General features: G+C 42.9%; 2 protein-coding genes across 2 annotated transcripts in view; one reads left to right on the top strand and one right to left on the bottom strand.

Annotated features, from left to right (window-relative positions):
- Positions 1-14,180: 14,180 nt before the first annotated feature.
- TMEM242 (transmembrane protein 242) overlaps positions 14,181-23,799 on the top strand; it is a 28,267-nt gene continuing 18,648 nt past the window's right edge. The window contains exons 1-3 of the mRNA XM_032836434.1: positions 14,181-14,283; positions 14,879-14,979; positions 21,451-21,588. Of these exons, the coding sequence (XP_032692325.1) occupies positions 14,196-14,283; positions 14,879-14,979; positions 21,451-21,588 (327 nt within the window). The 5' untranslated portion in view covers positions 14,181-14,195. The remainder of the gene's footprint in view (positions 14,284-14,878; positions 14,980-21,450; positions 21,589-23,799) is intronic.
- On the bottom strand, positions 18,403-18,771 carry LOC116854511 (snRNA-activating protein complex subunit 5-like). The gene has a single exon (XM_032836435.1). The coding sequence runs from the start codon at positions 18,710-18,712 to the stop codon at positions 18,530-18,532; it is 183 nt and encodes a 60-aa protein (XP_032692326.1). The 5' UTR covers positions 18,713-18,771; the 3' UTR covers positions 18,403-18,529.

Genomic DNA, 23,799 nt, shown 5'->3' with positions numbered 1-23,799 from the left:
GCACAAATACACAGGCATACATAGTAACAAAAATAGAAATATTTCATCCTTACTGAGGTGTTTTTCGACTTCACTGAAAAATAATGAGCGTCTTTGTGTGTTGACAAATATATCTCTACCGCAGATTAATGAATACATATTTTTTAGGTGGGCAATCCTATCTTTTCTTTAGCCAGAGATCTGTTATTGCACATTTCTGCCATTTCCATCATTTTTCAATTACCAAAATCACTACAGGAGACAGACTTGTGTGCAAATCTTTGCACCTCATTAACCATTTCTCTGCACAGACTCCCAAAGGGCATGAGCATTCCAAGACTTCTGATACATTTTGCCAGATTGCTTTCCAGAAAATATTATAATTGTTCCAGTGTTTGCCAGTTTTTATAGGTGACAAATCATTAGGTCATTATTTTAATATGTATTTTTCTGATTACTAATGCAGCTAAATTTTTTTTCTTGGATTTATTAGGCATTTGAGTTTTGTATCTATCTTCCTGTTCATCTTCATTGCCCATTTTTATTGAGGGATCTCTTATTTTAGAAGTCTTTGTATTGATAGGGATATTAACTTTTGTGCTATATATTGCAAATCTTTGTCCCAGCTTTTTATTTACCTTTTATTGCAGTACGGTGTTTTGCCTTAAGCTCAGACTCAGTTAGGAATGAGTTTGACTTTGGAATGAATCTGGCTAACACTCCTGCCCCTCTTGCCTCCTTCTGCTTATTATCTTATGGTCATTAAATGGCTGCTGCAGCACTAGCCATCAGATCTGTGTTCCAGGCAGGAAGGGTGGTAGAGGAAGAGACAATGCCTGCTGACTCTTGCTTATGCCCATTGGCCAGAACTGGTCACATGGCCACTCCGAGCAATAGGTGAGGAGAGGCAATGCAAAGAACTGTAGATGGGAGTATGTGAGCAAATTTACACTACCTGCCACAGAGCAGTTTCCAGATTTATACGGTCAAATTGGTCTATATAGACCATCCTGACTTACCATGGTTCAACTTGGGATTTTTCGACTTTGCGGTGGTGTGAAAGTGATGGGCACTCCATAGAAAACACATGTCGAATTTTTACATCAGATCTTTTTCAGGGCTAGAGACATGCAGGCAAACTCTCTCATGATGCTAGGCAGCTCCAGTCAGCTTGAGACCTGGGGACACACACTGACAACCATTCTGCACCCATACAGAATTCCATTTTTCACTTTCGGTATAGTAATTCAATACATTATATGGGATACCCAACACTCTTATAAAACAGTCTGTGAGTTCCGTGATTTTGTAAGTGTTCTGAGCACGGTGGAGACAGCCCAGGCGAAGCTGTGATATTTGGTAGGCTGGGTGTATCTAATGCATTTTCGACTCACAATGAGTTACCGGGGCATAACCCCGTTGTAAGTGGACCAATATCTATATTTATTTTTTGGTTCATGCTTAGAAAGTTGTTCCTCAACCCAAGGAGGTTTCCCACTAGACAGTTATCTGTACTTTCTTACATTGCTTTTACGTTTTCATTGTAATAAGAGATAGAAATCAAAGACATTTTTTCCAAATAATCAGTTAGTTGTCCCCATTTTGTTTTGGGGGCTTTCTCTACTAATTTGAAATATGTTTGTTCACCATCCCATGGATCCAGTCGGCTGTTCCTGTCTATGCTTAGTGCTTCAATTAAGGTAACATCATACATTTAACATTGCAGGGCAATCTCTCCCATAAGGCTTTTCCAAAATTTCTTGACTTTTTTGAATGTTTATAAATTTTTAATCGCTCTGTCAAGTTTTCTTTAAGACTTTATTTGTTTGTTTATTTATTTATTTGAGAGAGAGAGAGAGAGAGAGAGAGAGCACTCACAAGGAAGGAGCAGAGGGAGAGGGACAAGCAGACTCCCTGCTGAGCGTCAAGCCCGACCTGGGGCTCGATCCCACAACCCTGTGATCATGACCTAAACTGAAATCAACAGTTGATGCTTAACCAACTGAGCCACCCAGGCACCCCTCATTCTGTCAAGTTTTTTAAATGATTCTATTTTGATTTCAGCAGGAATTTCATGATATTTGTAAGCTGAGAAGAACTGACAACTGGACAGGTAAGTTTGGGGGAACCAGAGATATGCCATCATCAAGCCTTCTTTCATGTGTGGCATCTTTTTTCCCCTGTTTTGAATTTTAATCAGTTATAGCTAATGTATAGGAAAGCTAATGATTTTTATAAGATTGATTTCATAGTTGACCACCTTATAGAACCCTCAGTTCTTTCTAGAAGTTTTCCTTACTTGTTTTTATCTACTTTACCTGCCAGAGCCTGAAAGAGAGGTGTCACAGGCAGCTTTCTGACTGTTACCTGACTTCCGGTTATGGTTCTTACCATATTTACACAGTATTAAATTGGCATTTGAACACATAAGCCTGATTAATGTGATCTTTCCCGGAGACATAAATCTGCTCTCGCCCTGCTGACGAAACCAAGTTTTGGAGACAGCAGAGCTGAGTTAGCAGAGCTGCAACAAAAGCCTTCTTGGAGTTTCTTCCTTGTCGCTCAGGCATGAATTTCTTCTACACCATCTCCATTAGATATTAATCCAACTTCCACTCAGAAAGTCCTATTGATAGAAAACAATATAATTCAAGTTCCTCATTCCATTCGGGGGACTTTTCAAATTTTTTAAATGTTTTTATTTGAAACAAAATCTACCTAGTCTTTCTTTCCCCCATGGTTCCTGAGCGACTCTATCTCTTTCTCTAGCACTTATCCTCAGCTCTTTTCTCTGAGACAACATGGTTAAGATTTCCTTTTGTAATTATTATTTTTATGTTATGTTAGTCACCATACAGTACATCATTAGTTTTTGATGTAGTGTTCCATGATTCATTGTTTGCGTGAAACACCCAGAGCTCCAAGCAATCCATGCCCTCCTTAATACCCATCACCAGGCTCACCATCCCCCCAACCACCTCCCTTCCCCTCTGAAACCCTCAGTTTGTTTCCCAGAGACCATAGTCTTTCATGATTTGTTTCCTACTCTGATTCCCCCCCTTCATTTTTCCCTTCCTTCTCCTAATGTCCTCCCTGGTATTCTTTATGTTCCACACATAAGTGAAACCATATGATAATTGTCTTTATCTGCTTGACTTATTTCCTTAGCATAGTCCCCTCCAGTTGTCGATGCAAATGGTGGATATTCATCCTTTCTGAAGGTTGAGTAATATTCCATTGTATATATGGATCACATGTTCTTTATCCATTCGTCTGTTGAAGGGCATCTTGGCTTTTTCCACAGGTTGGCTATTATGGACATTGCCGCTATGAACATTAGGGTGCAGTTGCCCCTTCTTTCACTACATCTGTATCTTTGGGGTAAATACCCAGTAGTGCAATTGCAGGGTCATAGGGAAGATCTATTTTTAATTTCTTAAGGAATCTCCACAGTGTTTTCCAAAGTGGCTGCACCGACTTGCATTCCCACCAACAGTGTGAATGCAGTTTCTCCACATCCTCTCCAACACATGTTGTTTCCTGCCTTGTCAATTTTTGCCATTCTAAGCTGGTGTAAGGTGGTATCTCACTGTGATTTTGATTTGAATTTCCGTGATGCCTAATGATGTTGAGTGTTTTTTCATGTGTCTGTTGGCCATTTATATGTCTTCTTCTTATTTATTTATTTATTTGTTTGTTTGTTTGTTTGTTTATTTATTTATTTATTTGACAGACAGAGATCCAAGTAGGCAGAGAGGCAGGCAGGGTGCGGGGGGAGAGGCAGGTTCCCTGCCAAGCAGAGAGCCCAATATGGGGCTCGATCCCAGGACCCCGGGACCACGACCTGAGCCGAAGGCATAGGCTTTAACCCACTGAGCCACCCAGGCGACCCTATATGTCTTCTTTAGAGAAGTATCTGTTCATGTCTTCTGCCCATTTTTTGACTTGATGATTTGGTTTTTGGGTGTTGAGTTTGAGAAGTTCTTCCTGTCTCCTAGTCACTGTCCCCTACCTCTTCCCTGCTCTCTGAGGATGCTGAGCAGCCAGTCCTCACACAGGCCAACTAAACGGTCCATGTCTTTTTCACAGGAAGCACTCCAGGCCAAATTTCCCCCACCCTGCACTTGGTTATTTTCTGCAAATTTGATTTGTCTTTGTTAAAGTCTGTTCAAGTCCAACTTTTGTGGAGCCTGCCTAAGCCATCTTAAGACATTTCTCTTTCATCTCACTCATTCAATAATTAAAGCTTCCTGTTTTGTGCCATCTGTAAAATGTTATAGTCATTCCTTCCAGGGTCTAGGTTCAAGTTGCTTACAAATGTTGAAAAGCCTGCAGCATGGCCTCGGGGGTTTCCTTCCAAGTGGTATGTAAATTAAGACTCTTTGGGCACAAGGCGCTCAGCCCAACTTCAAAAACAACCAACCTTATAAATAAAGTTACGAAATAAGGGATTTTGTCAAAAGTCTTCTGAAATACCAGTACAATGGTGCCCAGAGTTCTAGCTGACCTGGTTGCTTACAGGCACAGTGCTGCAGGGGAGCAGGGCAGATGGGGAGAAGCCCTGACCTAGACTAGGGTATGGCCCCTGGAGTGACCTACATGACAGGCTGGGGCTGGGGGAGGGAACATCAGAATTCACCACAGGTAAAAATGGGAATAATAGGGGGGCCTGGATGCTGCAGTTGGTTAAGTGTCCACCTTTTAGTTACAGCTCAGGTTGTGATCTCTGGGTGGTGAGATCGAGTCCTGTGTCCCGCTCCAGGCTTGGGGGCGGGGGGAGTCTGCTTCTCTCCCTCACCACACTCATGTTCTCTCTTTCCCTCTTTAAAATAAATAAATAAATCTTAAAAAGAAAAGAAAAGAAAAATGGGAGGTATAGCCAGCTGCTCAGCTCCTGGCAACCATGAGGGCCTTGGCTTCCAGACGGTGTGTGAGCAGGAAGCATGTGGTGCCGGATGGGCAAGTGTTCAGTGGTTTACTCATGGGGGACAATTTTCTGTGAGAGAGGGTGAGTTTTTTCCATTTTGGGCAAAGAGGCATTAGACATAGGGCCCGCACCGTGAAAGACCCATCTAGGGACAGTATGGCAGCCAGAGCAAGGGAGGCTGAGTAGGACACCACAGAGGACAGCTTCAGGACAAGAAGGGAGAAGCAGATTTGAGATGGAGAGAGAGAGAAGCTGAAACACGTGCTACAGATTGGGTGAAGCCGGCAGCAAGGGGCTCCTCCTGGGCAGAGTAGCTGGCCCCCAGAAGATGGTCTTTGGGTCTGATGGTGATCCTGGTCCCCTTGGCTTTGGCCAGCACCACTGGACCATGTGACGTGGAACACAGAAACTTCCGCAAATGGAACCACCTAGAGCTAGTGTTCTGAGAAGCTTGAGGATATGATGGGCAGACTGAAGTCCTCCAGGACCAGCAGCTCCCAGGCCCCCGGCATGCTGAGCTCCTTTAAGAGAAATCACGTGGGAGATAGGATGTGCCTCAGCCAACCGGTTGCTCTAGGATCAGAAATCAAGAGGAGACCCCCTGTGGGATCTGTCATGAGGAGCATTTGAGTGAAATGCTTCCTGGACGCAAGATGACTCCGTGACTTCAAAAGGTCACTCCCATTTCCATAAAGTCCTGCAACTCTGAGAAGAGCAACCAAATAAGGATAAATATATAGCAGGGCTTGAAATAGTAAATCTAATTCTACTGTAAGTCAGTGTATTTTTGGTTTCTCCACTATACCAATTCAGAAATATGCTTTGGGGACTGCATTTTTCTTCCTAATTGACTGGAATGAAGTAGATTCTTCATGACCATTTTGCCTTTCCCAAACCGCCCCCCGCCAACCACACACACACAGCTCTCTCTTTCTTCTCTTTTAGAATGTGAAGAACAGCTTTAAATTTGACATGGGAAAGTGAGACATTATTTCTGGCTTGTGTCGAATGGAAGCTTCGACCCCTCCATGAAATCTGGTCTTCACTCTTCCGACCACCCAGAGGGTTCAGATGAGCTGCAGAGCGGAGACATTAAATTTTAGATCCGCCCTTGAGCTGCAAGAGGAAGGCAGGGAGTTGCTTTCCACGCTCTAAACAGAATAACCTCGTTTCTCCAAACTGAGCTAGAATCAGAATTTGGGGGGAGTAGAAACAATCCTAGTGACCAACTAGGTCAGTCTTTCTCAAACTATAGTCTTAAGGCACAAAAGATATCCTCAACAGAGATTTCTTTGGCCAAATTAGTTAGAGAATCGCTGCTTACTAGGTCCTCTGGAGGACTCTGAGAAGCCCCAAAGCAAAGAAACCTGTTATATTTTGTTTGCCAAACTTATTTGATGACAAAACGTTTTTTTCCCCAAGTAACACCTAACAGCCTTCTGGAACTGGCATGCCATCAAAGCTACTTTCTTAGCGCTGAACTGTGCTGAAGAGTGCTGATCTATGCAGTCCTCCCTTTTATGGAGAAGGCAAATGAAGCCCATATTAAGAGATATGGAGACAATGATGCCCCGTTACTGGCAGGGCTGGCTTCCAGACAACCCATCCAGGCTCTTTCTACCTTTCTACCTTGGTCGTAGCTTTGATGTATCCCCTAGCACATTTTCATTGTCTGGAATTTGGAGGTTGTATTTATTTATAGTGCATTCCACAATGAATCAATCAAATGCTTTGAATGTTTTAAAAAGGGTATTGGGTCCTGGTACATTTGATCTAAAAAAGACATCATCTTTTAAGTGGCATGTAATTTACTATATTGTGAAATGTTTTATCACACTACATAATCACGTTTTAAGAGGTTATTATTTTTATAAGCAAGAATAAATCAAAGGGGTCAGATCTCAGTAAAATGTGTTACTAAAATGAAAGTATACTGTCCAGTGAGAAATAACTGTAGACACTGCTTTTGTAACACAGAGAGAACAGTCGGTGAGCCAGAATTACAAAAGAAAAATTGTTCAAAGGCCGCAGATGTATTCTTTAAAAGTAAATTCAAGAAGTTGAAGCATGCTAGCACTCTTCAGAGGCGACATTTTTCTGACTTATTCTCCGAATTCCAGAGGCACGTTGAATCTCTATGCATTTTAGGGCCACACAGTTCTTTCTGACATTCCAGCCCTGGATACTTTGAAATCTTTCTCATATTTCTTTTTCTGTCTTAATACAAGGTAGACTACCATTAGTTGCGATATTTTTAAAATTGGCTCCTAGCCTCTGAACATCATGTTTGCCAATCCAATACTGGCCCAGGTGGTACCATTTTGTGAACCAGAAAAGGCAGCCCTTTCCAGACGCAGTGGGTGACCTGCACCAGAGCATCGGGCTTGTAAGCAGAACACAGGCTGATTTCCAGCGCCTGTCCTCTGGGTTGGAGGCCCGTGTACATGTGAACACATCACACAACCAAAGGCAAGGGCTCTGTCTGCTTCCCTCCCTCTCCTCCAGTCCTCTATCTCTAGCCCCACTTCTAGACCCACCTAGAGACCCAGCCTTCATCTTGACCTGACTTCATGGACTCTATTGCGGACCTCTCAACTCTCCTCACTGACTCAGCACCAAAAGCCCACTGACTCTGTCACAGCTGGGATCCTGGTCACGGGCTCTTCACTTGGCCTGGGCTGTGCCTTTGCATTTAGGAGTTACAACCTCTAGGTCTTGGGTTCTGTGGAAGGTCAGGATGCTGTTATCCATGGGCAAGTCTCTTGATGACACTGGCCTTCCCACCTGAAGTTCTTAACTCCCTCCTTTGCCCTGAATTCTGGAACACCATGTTAATTGCTTTGACAGCCTACTTCATCTCACGACCAGTCCACCAGGACTACAGCCCTCCCTTGCTGGGACCCGATAAGCCTGGGCTTTGTCCCCCAGGACAAGCCTACTTGCTTCTGAATCATTTGTGGGGCTTCAGTTGCTAAGCCTAGTTCTGGGAAACAGCCCCTTTCCTCTAAGTTCCAAGACCTGGACCATCCAGGCTCAGCACAGACGCAGCACAATCTTCTAGGTGTTCTAGACCCATGTTACGCAACAACAGTTGACCTGAAGCCCCGCAGGGGTTTCAAGCAGGAAATAAAAATGTTGCTTTAGTCCATATTGAACTTGTTAAGGCAGAAAGTAGAAGACATGAAGTTCCACTTTCCCCAAAGGCAGAAATGGAAAGATGCTTTGATGAAATTGCCAGTAAATTAGAAAATGGAGGATCCTGGAAATCTAAGCTCCCAACGAGCCAAAGCCTATGCCTCTCTGCTTCACCAGAGTAAACCCAGCCCCTGAGACCATGACAAGTATTCAGTTAAACCTCTCAATGAATGAGAATTAAAATCAATCTAACCACAGTATTTGGTCAAAAAGTAATTCATCACTCCTCATCACACACATCATAGAACCTGTTTTTAGTCACTTTGTAGTTTATTATCTTTAATCCATCAGGAGAGAATAATTCACAAAAAAATACAATAAGCATTAATGAAACGTGTGTGCCTGGGTATGAAATACTGGCAAAATGAAATGCATAGATGGAAATATATTTCACTTTTGGCAGTGTTAAAGGGTTTTTCTCTGACTGGGACACACATGGGACTAAAATTAAGAACGCCTTTTATTGCCAGAAAACTTGAAAATTTACAAAATGCTTGAACACATGTGAGCATATGTGATCCTCACAAGATCGAGGACTGTCTTTAAAGGAAATTATATGCATCGCTCTTTTATAAGGAAATATCTGTGGCTCGTGAAACAGAACAGCTTTCAAAAAGATTTCTGGTCTCTCATTAACAGTAACAATCCAGCTGCGAGCATAGAAGGAGATAGGAAAGATACTCTCTCCCATAAAGACAAATTGAGAGGAGGGTACCTGTAATGGCAACTTCCATTTACTGTGATGAAGACAGACTTCTGTTATTCAACCTGGGGCAGTTAGAGATACTATTCTAAGAGATAAGTAATGAGATGCCGGAAGTGAGTAATGAGATGCAACCTTTGAAAGTCAAGTTTCAGCTCCCTGCAGAGGAATTATTACCATTCTTAGCACTTCTGCTGCATGGTATTGACTGTAGTGCCCTTCAAGGCAGCTATAACTCTGGGAGTCGGGAGCAGAGACTGGGAAGAATTCGAGAGACTCTGATAACATCAAGCCGGGGGATATACACTTGGCAGGGCTCTCCACCAGTCCTAAAGTGTCTCCAGGGGACATTCGCTTCTCACTCTTACTCCCTCACTACCCAAGTGTTGTCACTGGATACCTGCTAAAGAGTTTGGTGAGTTACTCTGGAAACCTACATAATATTTCTACTTACACAGGACAAAAAAATCTCTTTAAATGATGTGATACATTTTTAAAGTATTTTTATTGTTTTTCTTCCTTGTTTTCCCCCTTTCATAAAAGTAATATAAGTTTCTTGCTAAAGTTTTTGGGGAAACATTATAGAAATATGTAAAACTGTTGCTTTGGTCAGCATTTTGCTTATTAGGACAGAAAAGATGAAATATGATTAGAAAGTTTCACCTCCCCCCTTCCCTCAAGGTAACCTTTGTTAATAATTCCACATAAAGCCCAGGAGATCTGTTTTCTTAGGTACACATTTAATTAGGCAACAGCTTTTAAAGATCTTTGAGCACTATTTTTGACAACTATCTTATATCAAGCAGCAGTGAGAAGAATGACCAATATATGACGTTTATCAGGTTTTAAAAAAAGAATTCACCCTCATATTTTAAACAGGGAGAAATTGAAGCTCCAAAAGAAATGTTTTAAAAATAGATGGGGAAAACAGCCTGTCAGTGTTTGGAACTAGAGAGAGCGAGGGTACCCACGTTCTGGGAAACCGTAATGCTAACAGGTTTTCTAGCCATCAAAACTGAAATAGAATCTACAGGGGCCCAAAGGTTTGAAATAAGAATGTGGTCAGAGGCATAGACGGTATGGACTTTCAGCTGACTAAAACAAACACCAAAATAGCAACAGAGTCGGTCTTAGATGAGCTTCCTTTCCCAGCAGCCTCTTTGCTTGCAAGGCGTTTCTATTACATTTTCCTAAAATGTAAAAGGGAATCATGCTTCCATTGAAACACCAGTCCTGCTCCCATCGCACGGAGCACCAAACTTCTGTAAATTTCTGAGCACAGGGGCGCATGCTCAGCATACGCCCCACCTTGCTGTTTCAGAACCAGCAGAGCCTATCTTGCAGAGACACCGTGTTCCAAATATCTGAGAATCACCTGTTTGGAGATCGCATCACTCCTTCTTGTAGAAACTAGTCTAGGTAGGATTGGAGGGTCCTGAGAGCAGGCCAGTTCATTTGATGGCAGCCGAAGTCCCTAACTGTGCGAACCACAGAAATAGGAGATCTTGGTTAACATTGTCTTTAAAATGCATTTTCTTTAAGTGTCCTAACTGGGGATGCCTGGACTGTGGTTCTAATCTCAAGGCCAGGGATTCCCCATCCTGGTTTCATGCAAGCTTCCCAGGCCTTGGAATCACCGTCTTCTGGAATTTGGAACAGAGCAAAGGACAGGAGCCTAGGGCCAGTGAGGAATGGGTTTGGGAGCTCCCCACACCATAAGGTCGCCTCGTCCAAGGGGCTCCCGGTCTCTCCTCTCAAGGCATGTGTCTGACAAGGATCTTCGAAGTGCAAATTTCTCACCATGGCAAAGATTACCCTTGGGTTTGCCTTCATTGCCTCTTTACCCTCTGTATCCTGGGAAACTGAACTTAGGGGTAGGAAGGAGGAACGCTGTCCTCTGTTGTGGGGAATTAGAATGAAGGTAGATGTTCATGAGCTGCAGCCCTTGGAGCAGAAGCAGAAAGGGGTCCAGCAGGGATGGTCAATATTGTCTCAGAATGAAAACAGGCTCTAGATGACAGGGTGCTGTAATGTCCCTAAATTTAAACATGAGTTCTCTCTTCTGTTCCTTACGGTAAATAGTAATATAATTCTTAAAATAAAAAATGTCTGCGGTTTGGCAGGGAGGGGTGGGGGGGCCAGCAAAGACGGGGAATTAGGGAGCCTGGACATGTCCTCTCTGAGCGGTCTTGGGAGAAGAGAATTCCAAGTGCTGAAGTGGACAGTGTGGCTTTTAGAAGTATAAACTGTAAGAGTAAAGCAGAGAGAGGATCTCTCTAACCAGCAGCACCACTTGTGAACTCGTTAGACATGAAAGTTCTCAGGCCCCACACAGACCCACTGAATCAAAAACTCTGGGAGTGAGGCCCTTTGGGGGAGTTCCAGTTACCAAGCTCGAGTTTGGAATTGCTTTTATTTATTTATTTATTTGTTTGTTTGTTTGTTTTCTACTTACTTTTGACCCCCTTCACCCATTTCTCCTACCCTCTACCCCTTCCTTGCCTCTGGCAACCACTGATCTGTTCTCTGTATCTATGGTCTTATTTTTTGTTTGCTTGTTCTTTTTTTCTTTTTTTCATTTTTATTTTGTTTGTTTGTTCTTTTAGATTGCACACACAGGAGAAGTCACACGGTATTTGTCTTTCTTTGTGTGACTTATTTTACTTAACATAATGCCCTCGAGGCTCATCCATGTTGTTCCAAATGGCAAGGTTTCATTCGTTTTATGGCTGAATATTCCATTAAATATGTATACCGCAATTTCTTTATCCATTCATCCACTGATGGACATTTAGGTGTTTCCATACCTTGGCTATTGTATATAACGCTACAATGAATGTGGGTACAGCTTTCCAAGATAGTGTTTTTATTTTCTTCAGATAAATATTCAGAGTGGAATTGCTAGATCATATGGTAGGTCTATCTTTAATTTTTTGAGGAGCATCTGTCCTGTTTTCCATTGTGACCGCATCAGTCTACATTCCCACCAACAGTGTGGAAGGGTTCTCTTCTCTCCATATCTTCAGTGACACTTGTTATCGCTTGTCTTTCTAAAAAGGGCCATTCTAACAGGTGTCAGGTGATTCTTACTGTGGTTTTGATTTGTATTTCCCTGATGGTTAATGATGTAGAGCATCTTTTCATGGCTCTGTTGGCCCGCTATATGTCTTCTTCGGAAAAAATGTCTATTCAGATCCTCTGCCTGTGTGATTTTTTTCTTTTTGCCTTTGAGTTGTATGAGTTCCTTATATATTGGGTATTAGCTCCGTGTCAGGTATACGATTTGCAAATATTCACTCCCATGCAGTAGGTTGTCTTTTCATTTTGTTGACGGTGTCTCCACCATGCAGAAGCTTTTGGCCTGTGCTAGTCCCACTAATTTCTTTTTGTTTTTGTTGCTTTTAAAAATAGAGCTGCTTTTATATCCTGGCTTGGCTTTTTAACAGCTGTGTGAGTTGAGCAAGTTAATTGGTCTGAGTTTATGAAGAAAATTAAATAAGATAACATGTTTGAAGCACTTAGCACAAAGCCAGACATATTGAAAGCACTCAATAAATGTTAGCTGCTGTGATCACCTTTTTGTATGAGGGAAAGGAGAAAAGATGAGTCCTTAAGAACTTCAACAAGTGAGCCCAGCATTTACCAGTTTAAAGGGGCCTTTCAGACTCTGGCCTTGTATTTCCAAGGAACCAACAGAGCAGTAGTTCTCAACCTGACTGATCATCTGAAACCCCATGGGCTTTTTAAAAATATATTTTTTATTTTGTGGGGGCGGGGGGAGGATCAGAGGGAGAAGGAGAATCCTAAGCAGGCTCTACACAGGGCGGGGCCCAATCTCAGGACTATGAAATCATGACCTGAGCAGAAATCAAGAGTCAGACACTTAACTGACTGAGCCACCCAGGCACTCCTAATTTTTAAAAATAATTTATTTATTTTAATTTTTTTTAGAGCGGTAGAGCCCCCGGTGGAGCTTTTAAACTGCCCTGCATGGACCTTCAGAGCAATCATCTTCAGCAGTAGGCCCTGGGCATCTATAATTTAAAAATTTCCATAGGCAATGCTGTAAAACAGCTGCGGGAATTGAAAGGTATGATAGCTAGAGCTAACATGTATTGAGTATCTATCTGTGCCAGGCACTACGCTAACTTCTTTATTTTTATTGCTTCCTTTAATTCTCACAGCAACTTCTAAGGCAGGTAATGTGTTTCTTTTATATATGAGGAAACTGCGGCAAAGAGCCTAAATAACTCAGCCAAGTTCACCTAACAGAGAAGTGACTTAGGACCTGAGCCCAGATTTGAGCTACTAATTGTAATTAACTAATGCATTCATTTACTCATTCATCCAGAATTTATTATGTGTGACCAGGTAAGGAGTTGAGAGCCAGGGAATCTAAAATTGAATAAAAATCTCCATCCCCATCCTGAATAAGTTCATGGCCTCTGTGCGACGGTTCAGAATGAACAAATGACAGATTGTCTCGTTTTAAAAGATGATGTCATGCGTCGGTGTTTGAGAGGCTGAAAAGATTTTCTACGACTTCCAGCCTCTTCCTCTCGGTGACCATTTATAGAATCCACAACCGTTGCAGATCAGCCTCCCAGACCGAAGCCCGAGCCCATCTGGGGGCCGCCAGCACCAGCGTCTCCCCGCAAGAAGGGCTCTGGTGCAACCTGGACGTCTGCGTTAGCAAGTCCTCAGGGTGGTCCTCGGCTGTCCCCGCTGGCTTGTCTCACGCCAGTTCAGCAGGACAGCCACCCGCCCCTCTCGGTAGGTCCATCAATCAAAGCACGGGGACGGAGGTGATCGCAGCGGAGCTGTCGGGCTGGCTCTCTTCCAGCGATAAAACCTGCCCCTTACACCTCACGTGAGCACTGCTACGAAACTTCTCGGGAAAGTACAAAGAGAAGACGTGGACCTGCTTTTTAGAATCGTGAAATATTAGCGCTGGTTAAATCCTTGGGAGGAACGAAGTCTGATCCGGGAGACGGAGCTCCAGGGTCTCGAACCCGCCGGCCCTGGGCTCGCCGCGCCATCTGCGACCGCTCACTGCCTCCCAGAGTCCGAGCCGAGCACTGCTGCAGATAAGACGCTGTCCTGTTCAAGTGCAGCTTTCGGGCTGAAGGCCCAAGCTGGAGGCGGCCCGGGAGGACACCAAGGCTCCCCTCCGGCCCCACCCCGAGGTTGGGGTGGGGACACCACGTGCAGCCACCACGCCTTCTCGCCCGTAGGCTGGGGAGGAGAGAGGGTTTGGGATGAGCGGTCGGTCCCCGGACCGGTATTCTGAACGCACAGGGAGAGGTGGTAGCGGAACCTTTCTCCTCTGCTTCGCTCTCGCTTCCCCCCGAACCCAGTTGGCGTCGGACCCAGCGGTGGAGTCTTATAAACATGGAGACAGCAGGTGCTGGACGTGGGCTACCGTCCTCAGGTCTCGAGGCTCCGGGTTCCGCAGACGATCGGCTTTTCCTGGTGAAAGGTGTGGTGCGGTGAGGTGCTGGTGTCGGGGCGAGCTCTTCCCGGGCCTGCGCTGGAACCGCCATTCCCACACACACACCCCGCCCTGGGAGACCTAACCTTGGGTTGCCCCTGAGTTTAGCCGGTGGGGATCGGCTGGTCAGGGGTCGTGCGGGGTGCAGGGTGGAGACTCCCGTGGGCTGGGGGGCTGGTCCCGTGAGGTGTCCTGTGTGCTGCATTTTCCCCCATCCCCGCTGCAGTTTCTCCCGTCCCTTGCCCTACCTTTCACTAGCTTGTTTTCCTTCCCGGGAGAAACTCCCAAACCGTCCCTGGGAAGAGAGAAAGGGACCCTGGACCAATTCCCAGCACTTGGAAACGACCCCGCAGAATGATCTCAGGAACCAGAGGTCGTGAGGTCACGCAGGTTTCGCACCCCTATCGTTTACCTTTGGCCAGAGCTGACTAGCTTTCGTTCTCACATTTCAAAGTGACTTAAAATGTAATTGAAATAGTGTCTGGACTTACTTGGGTACATCTTCTTAAGGTGGGTTTTTTTTTTCTCTTTCTCGCTTTCTCTTTAATATCTCTCCTCGCCCTACCCTCAAAACTCTTGGCAGGTGGAGTTTTCCTTGGTACTGTGGCTGCAGCAGGAATGCTAGCGGGATTTGTTACAACATTATCATTGGCTAAAAAGAAAAGCCCTGAATGGTTCAATAAGGTTTGTGACCCGGAAATCCATTCGTAGCATTGTTATTGTTTACAGATAACTGGTGGCTGTTTTGCATGGGAGAAGTAAAGAAAGTATTGGTGGCCTTTCATGTTGTTTTAAGAAATAAACCTACATACGTAGATTCAAGAAATGTACAAATTAACCAGTGGTCTTTATTTTCATTTAGAAAGAAGTATTTAGGGAGACCTGGGTGGTTCAGTTGGTTAAGTGTCTGCCTTCAACTGGGGTCATGATCTTGGAGTCCTAGGATCAAACCCCATGTGGGGCTCTCTTCCCAGTGGAGAGCCTGCTTCTCCTTCTCCCTCTGTGCCCTCGCTCTCTCTCAATACATAAATGAAATCTTTATTTAAAAAAAAAAAGAAAAGATAAGAGAAGTATTTAGTTCTGTGCTTTCTTTTTCTTAAATTTTAGCAGAACAAGACTTGGAAAGCTATCCAGTACATTTCCTGTTCACAACATGACTAAGTCTAAATCGGGGTAATTCCCTATCAGTTGTAAGAGGCCCAGTATTTTATACACCTCTGGGGAAAAAAATGATGCCAGTTAAATTCTTGACACAATACTGATTCCCAGCGGCATTTCTATTTACTTATTTATTTAAGCTTTACACCCGGCCTGGGCTTGAATGATCCCAAGATCAGGAGTCTCATACTCTACTGACTGAGCCAGCCAGGCGCCCCACCAGAGGCATTTCTGTTTCAGAAATGTTCAATTGTTGAAGTAAAGTGCATCTTACCATTGATGAAAAACATGGGTCAGCTCCTTGAGCCCAGAGATCACACATGCTTTGTGCTGCTGCAGCCCCGCTCCCCAGAAAAGTGCCTGACACATCAGGGCGCAATCAGTTTGGGTTGAATGACCATAAGCTACTTAAGGCAGAAAATTCTTACTGTGTGAGCAAGACTAAGTAATCACTCATGTGGTCATACCCCAGTTGATGAGGATTTTTCTTCTCATTGACTTGTCATTACTTGTTTGCATGTGTCCTGTCTCTGCCCTCTTCGTCCCGTATGATTTATTTATCCATCATTTCATTGCTTCAGATGTTAACTTAGGATCTTTTCTGTGTTAGGCACTGTGCTAGCTGGGTACAGGAGACAGAAGAATGAACAAAACATCTGCCTTCCAGGAAGCTAGCATCTGGTGCAGGAGACAGATACTAAATATTGACACAATTAACTATATAATTATAATTTGAGGTTTGCTTGGAAGAACAGTGTTACATGAAAAATCATAAATCAGTCAGGTTCCCGCTCCACTTTAATTTTTAATAATTGGATATCATGCTTAAGCATTGTAAATACTGTAAAGGAAAAAGACCACATTTAAGATGCTTTTGCTTCCCGTCTGCATACTCGAGGCTTAAATGGAACTACTGAAATCACTGTGATGAAACTGGTCATTTTCCCCTTGTATTACAGAATACTTTCAGTGCAGAAATACATCTTGTCGAAGGAATCAGTAAGGCCTAACTGATAGCGACGTTTTAACAGTACAATTTGCATAGATTTCTAATCCAAAATTACCAGTTAACCTTTGGGTCACAGACCTTTCTGAGAATCTCATGAAAGTTACGGATTCTTAGGGAAAAAAACTACATACCCACAATTACAACTTGGTATTCTATTTTGTGGTTCTAAGATTTGATTATCACACATGCCCTATCAAACATGGTGGTTGTCAAGCTGTGGTCCACAGAACCCTAGGATCCTTGAGACTCTTGAGGGTCTGTAAAGTCAAAACTATTTTCATAATAATCCTAAGGCATTTGCGGGGGTAAAACTGCTGGTGCCTTAGCGTAATCAAGGCAGTGGCACCAAACTACTAGTAGTCATTGTGTTCTCTGTTACCATGCCTCTGCAGTTTCAAAAACAAAACAAAACAAAACAAAACAAACCCAAAAAAAACCTCGTTGCATAAGAATGTCCTTGTTATAGCAGTAAAAGTGTTGATTTTATTAAATCTTAACACTTGATTACTATTCCACATGAAGAAATGGGAAGTATCATAAAGCCCTTCTGATCTATACCAGAGACGTTTTTCTCTAGGAAAAGCAATTGTATGATTAAGTTGCATGCTGAACCCACTGCTTTTTTTCATGTAATATCATATTGTATTTGCAAGAGCAACTGACAAACTGTAGTTATTTAGAAGTGGGTATTTGGCAGGTGTTATCTTCAAAATGAACAAGATGAGCCTGTCATCTCTCAAGCAAGCCCTTGTCGGTATTTGTTGGCAATGAAAAAAATTGAAGCTTGCAAGTGAAAATTAGATCTTAGGAAACTTGCCATTGGGAGCATGATAGGTGCTCGATAATGTAAGGCTTTCCTGATGAGATTGCTGGTAATAATAATGTGAAATTTTAAATATTTAGTAAATGGTGTCAGCCTCGGAAAGATCTGCATAACTTGGTAAGTCAGTATTTTCTGAATGATCCTAATGCATGTATAAAAGGCCCATTCGAAATACAAAAGAGATGAATGGATTTTAATGTAACAAAGTGCAAAAAACTCATCGGTCTGACTTCCGATTCCAGAGTACAGACAGCTATTCGGGAAGTTTCGGTGGAGTGTCAGAGAAGGGAGGCTGTTAAAATACTTGTCCCTTTTCCAACCACAGATCTCTGGAAGACTGGATTTTATTCACATTCTTCCATCAAAAAACATATTGCAACAGATTGAATACAGAAGCATTTATGAAAATTCATCTGTCCTTTATTTTATTTTTTTTTTTTTAAGATTTTGTTTATTTGACAGAGATCACAAGTAGGCAGAGAGGCATGCAGGAGGGTGGGGGAAGCAGGCTTCTGCTGAGCAGGGAGCCCGATGCGGGGCTCAATCCCAGGACACTGGGATCGTGACCTGAGCCGAAGGCAGAGGCTTAACCCACTGAGCCACCCAGGCGCCCCTATCTGTACTTTATTTCTAAGCACATTTTTCCACTGTGATGTCTCAGCCTACAAGTGATGGCAGCCCCCACAAAGCCCTCTACAGTAGAGAGTTCCTACCTGCTCCACCGAGAGGTGGCAGCAGCTTGCGTTCTCAAGTGGCCCTCTGGCTCCTCACTTGTCATCCTTCTCTCCTAGACCTCAGCCTTGCTCTGCTCACAATAGTTCAGTGGCATCCACAGAACCTTTAATTGGTTTTCTTAAAAGAGGTATTGCTGACTGGAAAGGCTGGCTTGTATTTAAACTCTGCCCTTTGTGCAAATGCCAGACTTTCTCAATAGCATTTTAGAGGAAACTTTGTTTTGAGCATAATTACTAAATCTGACCAGAATACAGTTACAGTACCACCCGTATTGCTCAATGCTAAGACACTGCATGTCTGCTTTTCCATATGGCACGAATTTTTGTTAAAGTGTTCTGAAACTGGAGTTCTTGATGGAACCATTTTCACGACTACACAACCTAAAGTTCTTGTTCCTTTTAAAGCCGACCAGAGGGCCCATGGAAAGAAAATTTTCTTGAAGAGACAAAAGTTCCTCAGATGTAGTAACTTAGTTCCTGTAACTAAGCTTGGTTCTTCCCTAACCTGCTTCAGGAATCTGATTCTTCTTCCTCTTCCTCCTCCTCCTCTTCGGGCACATGGCTCCTTGTGCTCAACTCCAGTGCCGTTTGGTTGATTGATGCTTCGTTGTCAACATGAACCAACATATCAGGTGACTGTTCAGGTGCAGGCTGAGAAGACAACATCTCATCCCCTCTCCTAGAACTAATCATTGATCGGAGGGCTAGTTCTTCAACCTTGAGCCGGTTCAACTGGTCGTGCAAGGCCGCCTTCAACCCTCACCTGTCCTTTATTAAGCCAAACATTTAGAAGATTAATCAAAACGTAAAACATCGCTTCTTGGCACTAAATTCTTCTGTAAGGCAGTTGTTTTCATAAGAATAGGTTTCTATTCACCTATACTGGGTTGATTTTTTTTTTTTTTAAGATTTTATTTATTTGACAGAGAGAGATCACAAGTACACAGAGAGGCAGGCAGGCACCCCCGCCCCCTGCACCCCCCTCTGCTGAGCAGAGATCCCCACACGGGGCTCTATCCCAGGACCCTGAGATCATGACCTGAGCCGAAGGCAGAGGCTTTAACCCACTGAGCCACCCAGGCGCCCCTACTGGGTTGATTTTTAAATGAATACTTTTAAATGAATACTTAAAATTAAATTAAAATTTTTAAATTAATACTTAAAATTTAAGAATTTCTTAGTTTTAATTTTTAATATATTAAATATTCGTAAGTATAATCCACACAAGCAGAAGTCTTTGGGATCCAAGTAGAAATGGATCCTGAGACCGGAAAGTTTGAGAATTACTGTTCTGGCTGGTTAAATATGTTGTGTAAAGTTCTGCCTCTCCTCTGGGGGAGCATCTGAATTAGAGCATCACCACTGATCCAGACCGTGTCTGAGAGGCTCAGAGGTTCTGGAGCAGGTAATGCATTTACACTTAGCAAGCACCGGTTTAAGAATCCCACTTAGGCAGTGTATTTCAGAGTCGCCGCCTGGCAGTTTTCCCTGACATTAGTAGTGAAGATAATATCTAGCACTTGAATGCTTACCACGTGCTGGCTGCTGCTGCTCCTTGAACCCCCATCACAGCCCCATGAGACGCTGTTATTACGTTGTCCCCATTAAACTGGGGCATGGACGGATTAAACAACTTGCTCACCAGGGCACTCTTTCCATCTTATTCTTGGTGAGGAAATTATACTATTTTTAGCAATTTTTTACTTAAATAGACTTCTGTCCACTAGCCTGGAATCGAAGCATTCGTTATAATACAGATACAGATTGCAACTCAGGACTCTTAAAAATGACCACCTTTAGTTGGGGACTGCCTACACTGCTATTATTTCAGGAAGATGGTCATCATTTCTTTATAGTCTTAACCGCGGTATCTTAGCTGAGTCTCACACTAGTGGAAAGGGAGTAGTAAATGCTGAACGAACGAACATTGATTTTTCTTTGTCCTTCACTGAATAAACAGAGGAAGGTGTAAGCTAAGGTGCCTTTTAAAAACACATGCACATACATAATACATAGATAATTTCTGTCCTTCCCAAGGAAATAAGGAATTTTTAACTTAAGTTTCTAAAATAAAATTTAGGCACTCAAATTGACCCTCTTTTAATAATATTTGGCTAATGGTATTGCTCTGGATGAAAATTCAGGCCAGTTAGAAGTTAGTGAATTTATATGAGATCTGTGGTGTCTAGTGAACTGGTCTGAAATTACAGCAACATGAGAAAAGGGAGAGGAGAGTGTTGTTTTGATCACAGTAAATAAAGAAACATCTCTTGAAAATCTGGTTGGGTCTCAGGTATATTACAAACAAGTGTTAAGTCAGCAAATACTGAGTATCTTCTGGGTCAGGGCACGGTGTGAGACCTGAAGATACAGGTAAGCCCAGCTTTTCTATGTGCCACCAATAACATTCGTAACCACAACACGTGATACAAACCTTTATTATTCAGTGGGTTGAGCAATATAAAGGAAGTTGTTCTTAAGGAGAAAGGCTTTTTTTCCCCAAGTAAATAGAAATTTGTTTCCAGAAGGAAGACCAAACATTACAAATTTGCTGTCTTATTACATTAGCTGATCAGTTTGATGGCATTTTTATGAAGATGCCAGTGAACAGAACTCAGAGAGAACTTGACAGAATGTTGTAGGGCTTTTCTGGGATAATTAATAGGCAAAAAGAGCAAAGAAAAGTTTTGGAAAAAAATAATCAGTAACCAGTGCTTTCAGTGGTGGGATGGTTATATGCTTTTGTTGAAGCATACATCGCATTCCTAGTCTTCTCTGTCAAGTTCGTGTGCTGATGAGCTGAAAGTTGCTCAGTTATTATGGTTATAGAATTTTTTACCGTAATAAGATGCCTTGAAACCCAAAAGGAGAGTCATTGTTTATTTCCTACTTTCTCGTGACTAGCTGCCACAAGTTGGCTTTCTACTGTGTGCCCCGCATTTTGCATATACATTTACAAGTCTTCGCAGTGACTTCTATTAGTTCACCTCTTTGAGGAACCCCTCCTTAAAGCTTCCTCTCTTTGCAGCAGTAGATAATGCATCCTCCTCTGGGACCGCGGTGCCCTGGGTATAGTTCTCTCGTTGCACATTCCATTTAGATCACAGTTAACTTTTATGTGTCTGTGTCTACGCCCCGCCCCCCGCACCAGTGACTGAAATTTTTAGTCAGAAAGAAGTTATTCTATTTGCCTTTTTTCTCTCTAGTACCCAGTGCAGCTCCTGGCAATGCCCTGCCTACTCAAATATCCGTCAGTCAGAGGAGTCGTGACCTAAGTCTTGTAGTTATTAAGTAACAAAGCTGCTTTTTGAACTTGGGTTCATCTGGCATCCCAAAATTACGGTGACATTCGGAGAGTCGTGAGCGTCAAACATTCCCGAAATAATTACACTTTCCGAACTGATGCTTTTTCCTTTCTTTCTCCATTTCAGGGAAGTATGGCCACAGCCGCCTTACCAGAGAGCGGGTCTTCCCTTGCCTTGCGAGCCCTCGGCTGGGGCTCACTTTATGCCTGGTGTGGGGTTGGTGTGATCAGCTTCGCAGTCTGGAAAGCTTTAGGAGTTCACAGTGTAAGTCACTACAGTCCTGTAATTGCTGTCTGAATGTTTATTCTACTTTCTGTGACTAACTATGCCTGATTTCCAAGAAGTGTGTGTTTGTGTGTGTGTGTGTGTGTGTGTGTGTGTGTGTGTGTAACTTTTACTCCAGGCTAAACAGCTCCATACTGGGAATGATTGGCTTTTTTAAAACTACTGGTAGGAAGTTCTGTGGACCAGGCCATGTGTGACAGGTGAGAACTGACGGTGGTTTGGAATAGGTGGCAGCAAGGGAGTTGATGAAAAGAGGTTCTGGATATATTTTGAAGGTAGAGTCAACAAGGACTTGTTTCACGTCGAATGTGAGAGGTGAGAGAAAAAATGAGGTCAAGGATCTCCAAGGCTTTTGGCCTGAGCAGCTGGAAGATGGATGGGGACAGTGTGAGAGGAGCAGATGTTTGGGGTAATGTCAGAAGCTCCATCTAGGGCCTGTGAGTTTGAAATAATCTGTTAGGTAGGGAAGAGGAAAGTCAGGCAAGCAGTTAGATATAGAAGTTTGGAGTTCAGAGGAGAGGTACAAGGTCAAGATGTAAATTTGGGAGTCTTCAGTATGTGGATAGTAGTCAAAGCCAGGAGACCAGATGAACTCACCAAGGCATTGAACATAGAGAGAAAAGAGGTCCGAGGAAAGAGCTCTGGGCACTCCCAAGGTTTAGAGGTTGGGAAATACGAAGGAAATTAGTAAAGGAGAAAACCCAGGAGAACCGGGAGAACAGTGGCTTGGACGCCAGGTAAAGAAGGTGTATAGTGGCGTGAAGTCATGTAAGATGGGACTCGGCAGTTCGCCAAGTCAGCGGTGTGGCGGTCCTTGGTGGGTAAAGCCTGGGTGGAGTGGGTCCAAAAGAATGGAGAAGAGACACTGCCTGTATAGGCACGTCTTAAATTCTGCTTTACAGGTAAAGAAAGACATGGGCTTGTAGCTGGAAGGGGGACTGAGATCAAGAGAGGCGTTTTTTGTTTTTTGTTTTAAGTTGGGAGAATTGACAGCATGTGAGTATGCTGACGGGAGCGATTCTGTAAAGGGGGAGAAATTGCAAAGGAGGGGGAGTGCTAAGTAATATTATTACTATAGGCATTACCCAAGTTTTCCCATTTGGTTTAATCATAACTGAACATAGGCATTATTGTACTTTTTACTCAAAGTATACTAATGGACAGACAGATAGATGTTGCTTTTCTTTTAGTCTGACTAACCTTTATTTTTAAAGTAACTTTGCTGGCTAGTAATTGTTTATAACAATAAAGTTGTGTTTACACGGAAAAGTTAGAAAACCCATGACTGAAGATTTGGGATGATTTTTGTGTTAATCTCAGTTTTGCTTTTGACCAGTGTAAAGTCTCTCCTTCCATTGTAGGCATTGTACCAGACATTTTAGACATAGCGGGTTATTTAATCTTTACAGTAACTATGAAGCACATGGTTATATCCCCCATTTTATAAATGAGGAAATTGGGACTCAGAGAGGTTAAGACACTTGTCCAAGATCACACAGCTTATAACTGACGGAGTCAAGATTTGGATCCAAGTCTGATAGTCTTTAGAACCTAGTTTTTTTTCCCGATGTTACCTCCCCTAGCTAAGATAGGAAAATAAAGGAGTAGTTGGAAGGGGCCAGAGTGAGGGGGAAGGAGTAAATTTCATTTTAATTGTGATGTGATCCACACATTCTTGATGACTTCACTGGTCTTCCTGGGTATCTTCAATGTGGGCCTCATCTCCTGGCTTTCTAATTAATCCCAGTTAGGACTGGGCCATTCTTTCCTCATAAAAGAGAAGGCCTCCTTTTAGCCTTCATCTGCAGTAGAAAAATGCTTAGGGTATAATGGTAAAGCAGGATTCATTTGTATATATAATATGAGAGCAGTTACTTGAAAACAAGTGGAAAAAACTGGGGGGACATATGTGCAGTAGAAACGTGTGGATGAGTTACGGGTGTGGGAGTGAATTTTTTATTTCACTTTTCTGTATGTTCCTTAAATATGTATTACTTTAACAGTAATACTGCCATTTAAAAAACACTGCTAGATTTTATTTTCATTAATTTATGCTAGAAATGAAGCACAGCTGCTTAGAAGTTCACAGAACTTCTTTGACTATGTGTGAAATATACTTGAGGGCATGAGATACTTAATAGTAAGGTTAAGCTTGTAGTTTCTATAAAAATGGTGGTCTTGATGAAGTGA

This window comes from Lontra canadensis, unplaced genomic scaffold (assembly GCF_010015895.1).
Source record: "Lontra canadensis isolate GAN:19392208 unplaced genomic scaffold, GSC_riverotter_1.0 scaffold92, whole genome shotgun sequence".
Classification (NCBI taxonomy): domain Eukaryota; kingdom Metazoa; phylum Chordata; class Mammalia; order Carnivora; family Mustelidae; genus Lontra; species Lontra canadensis.
Note: the sequence above shows the minus strand (reverse complement) of the source record. Positions and strands in the feature narration are given on the sequence as shown.

Coding starts and splice junctions, on each gene's coding strand:
- LOC116854511 (XM_032836435.1), bottom strand. CDS start 18,712: ATGATTAGTTCTAGGAGAGGGGATGAGATGTTGTCTTCTCAGCCTGCA.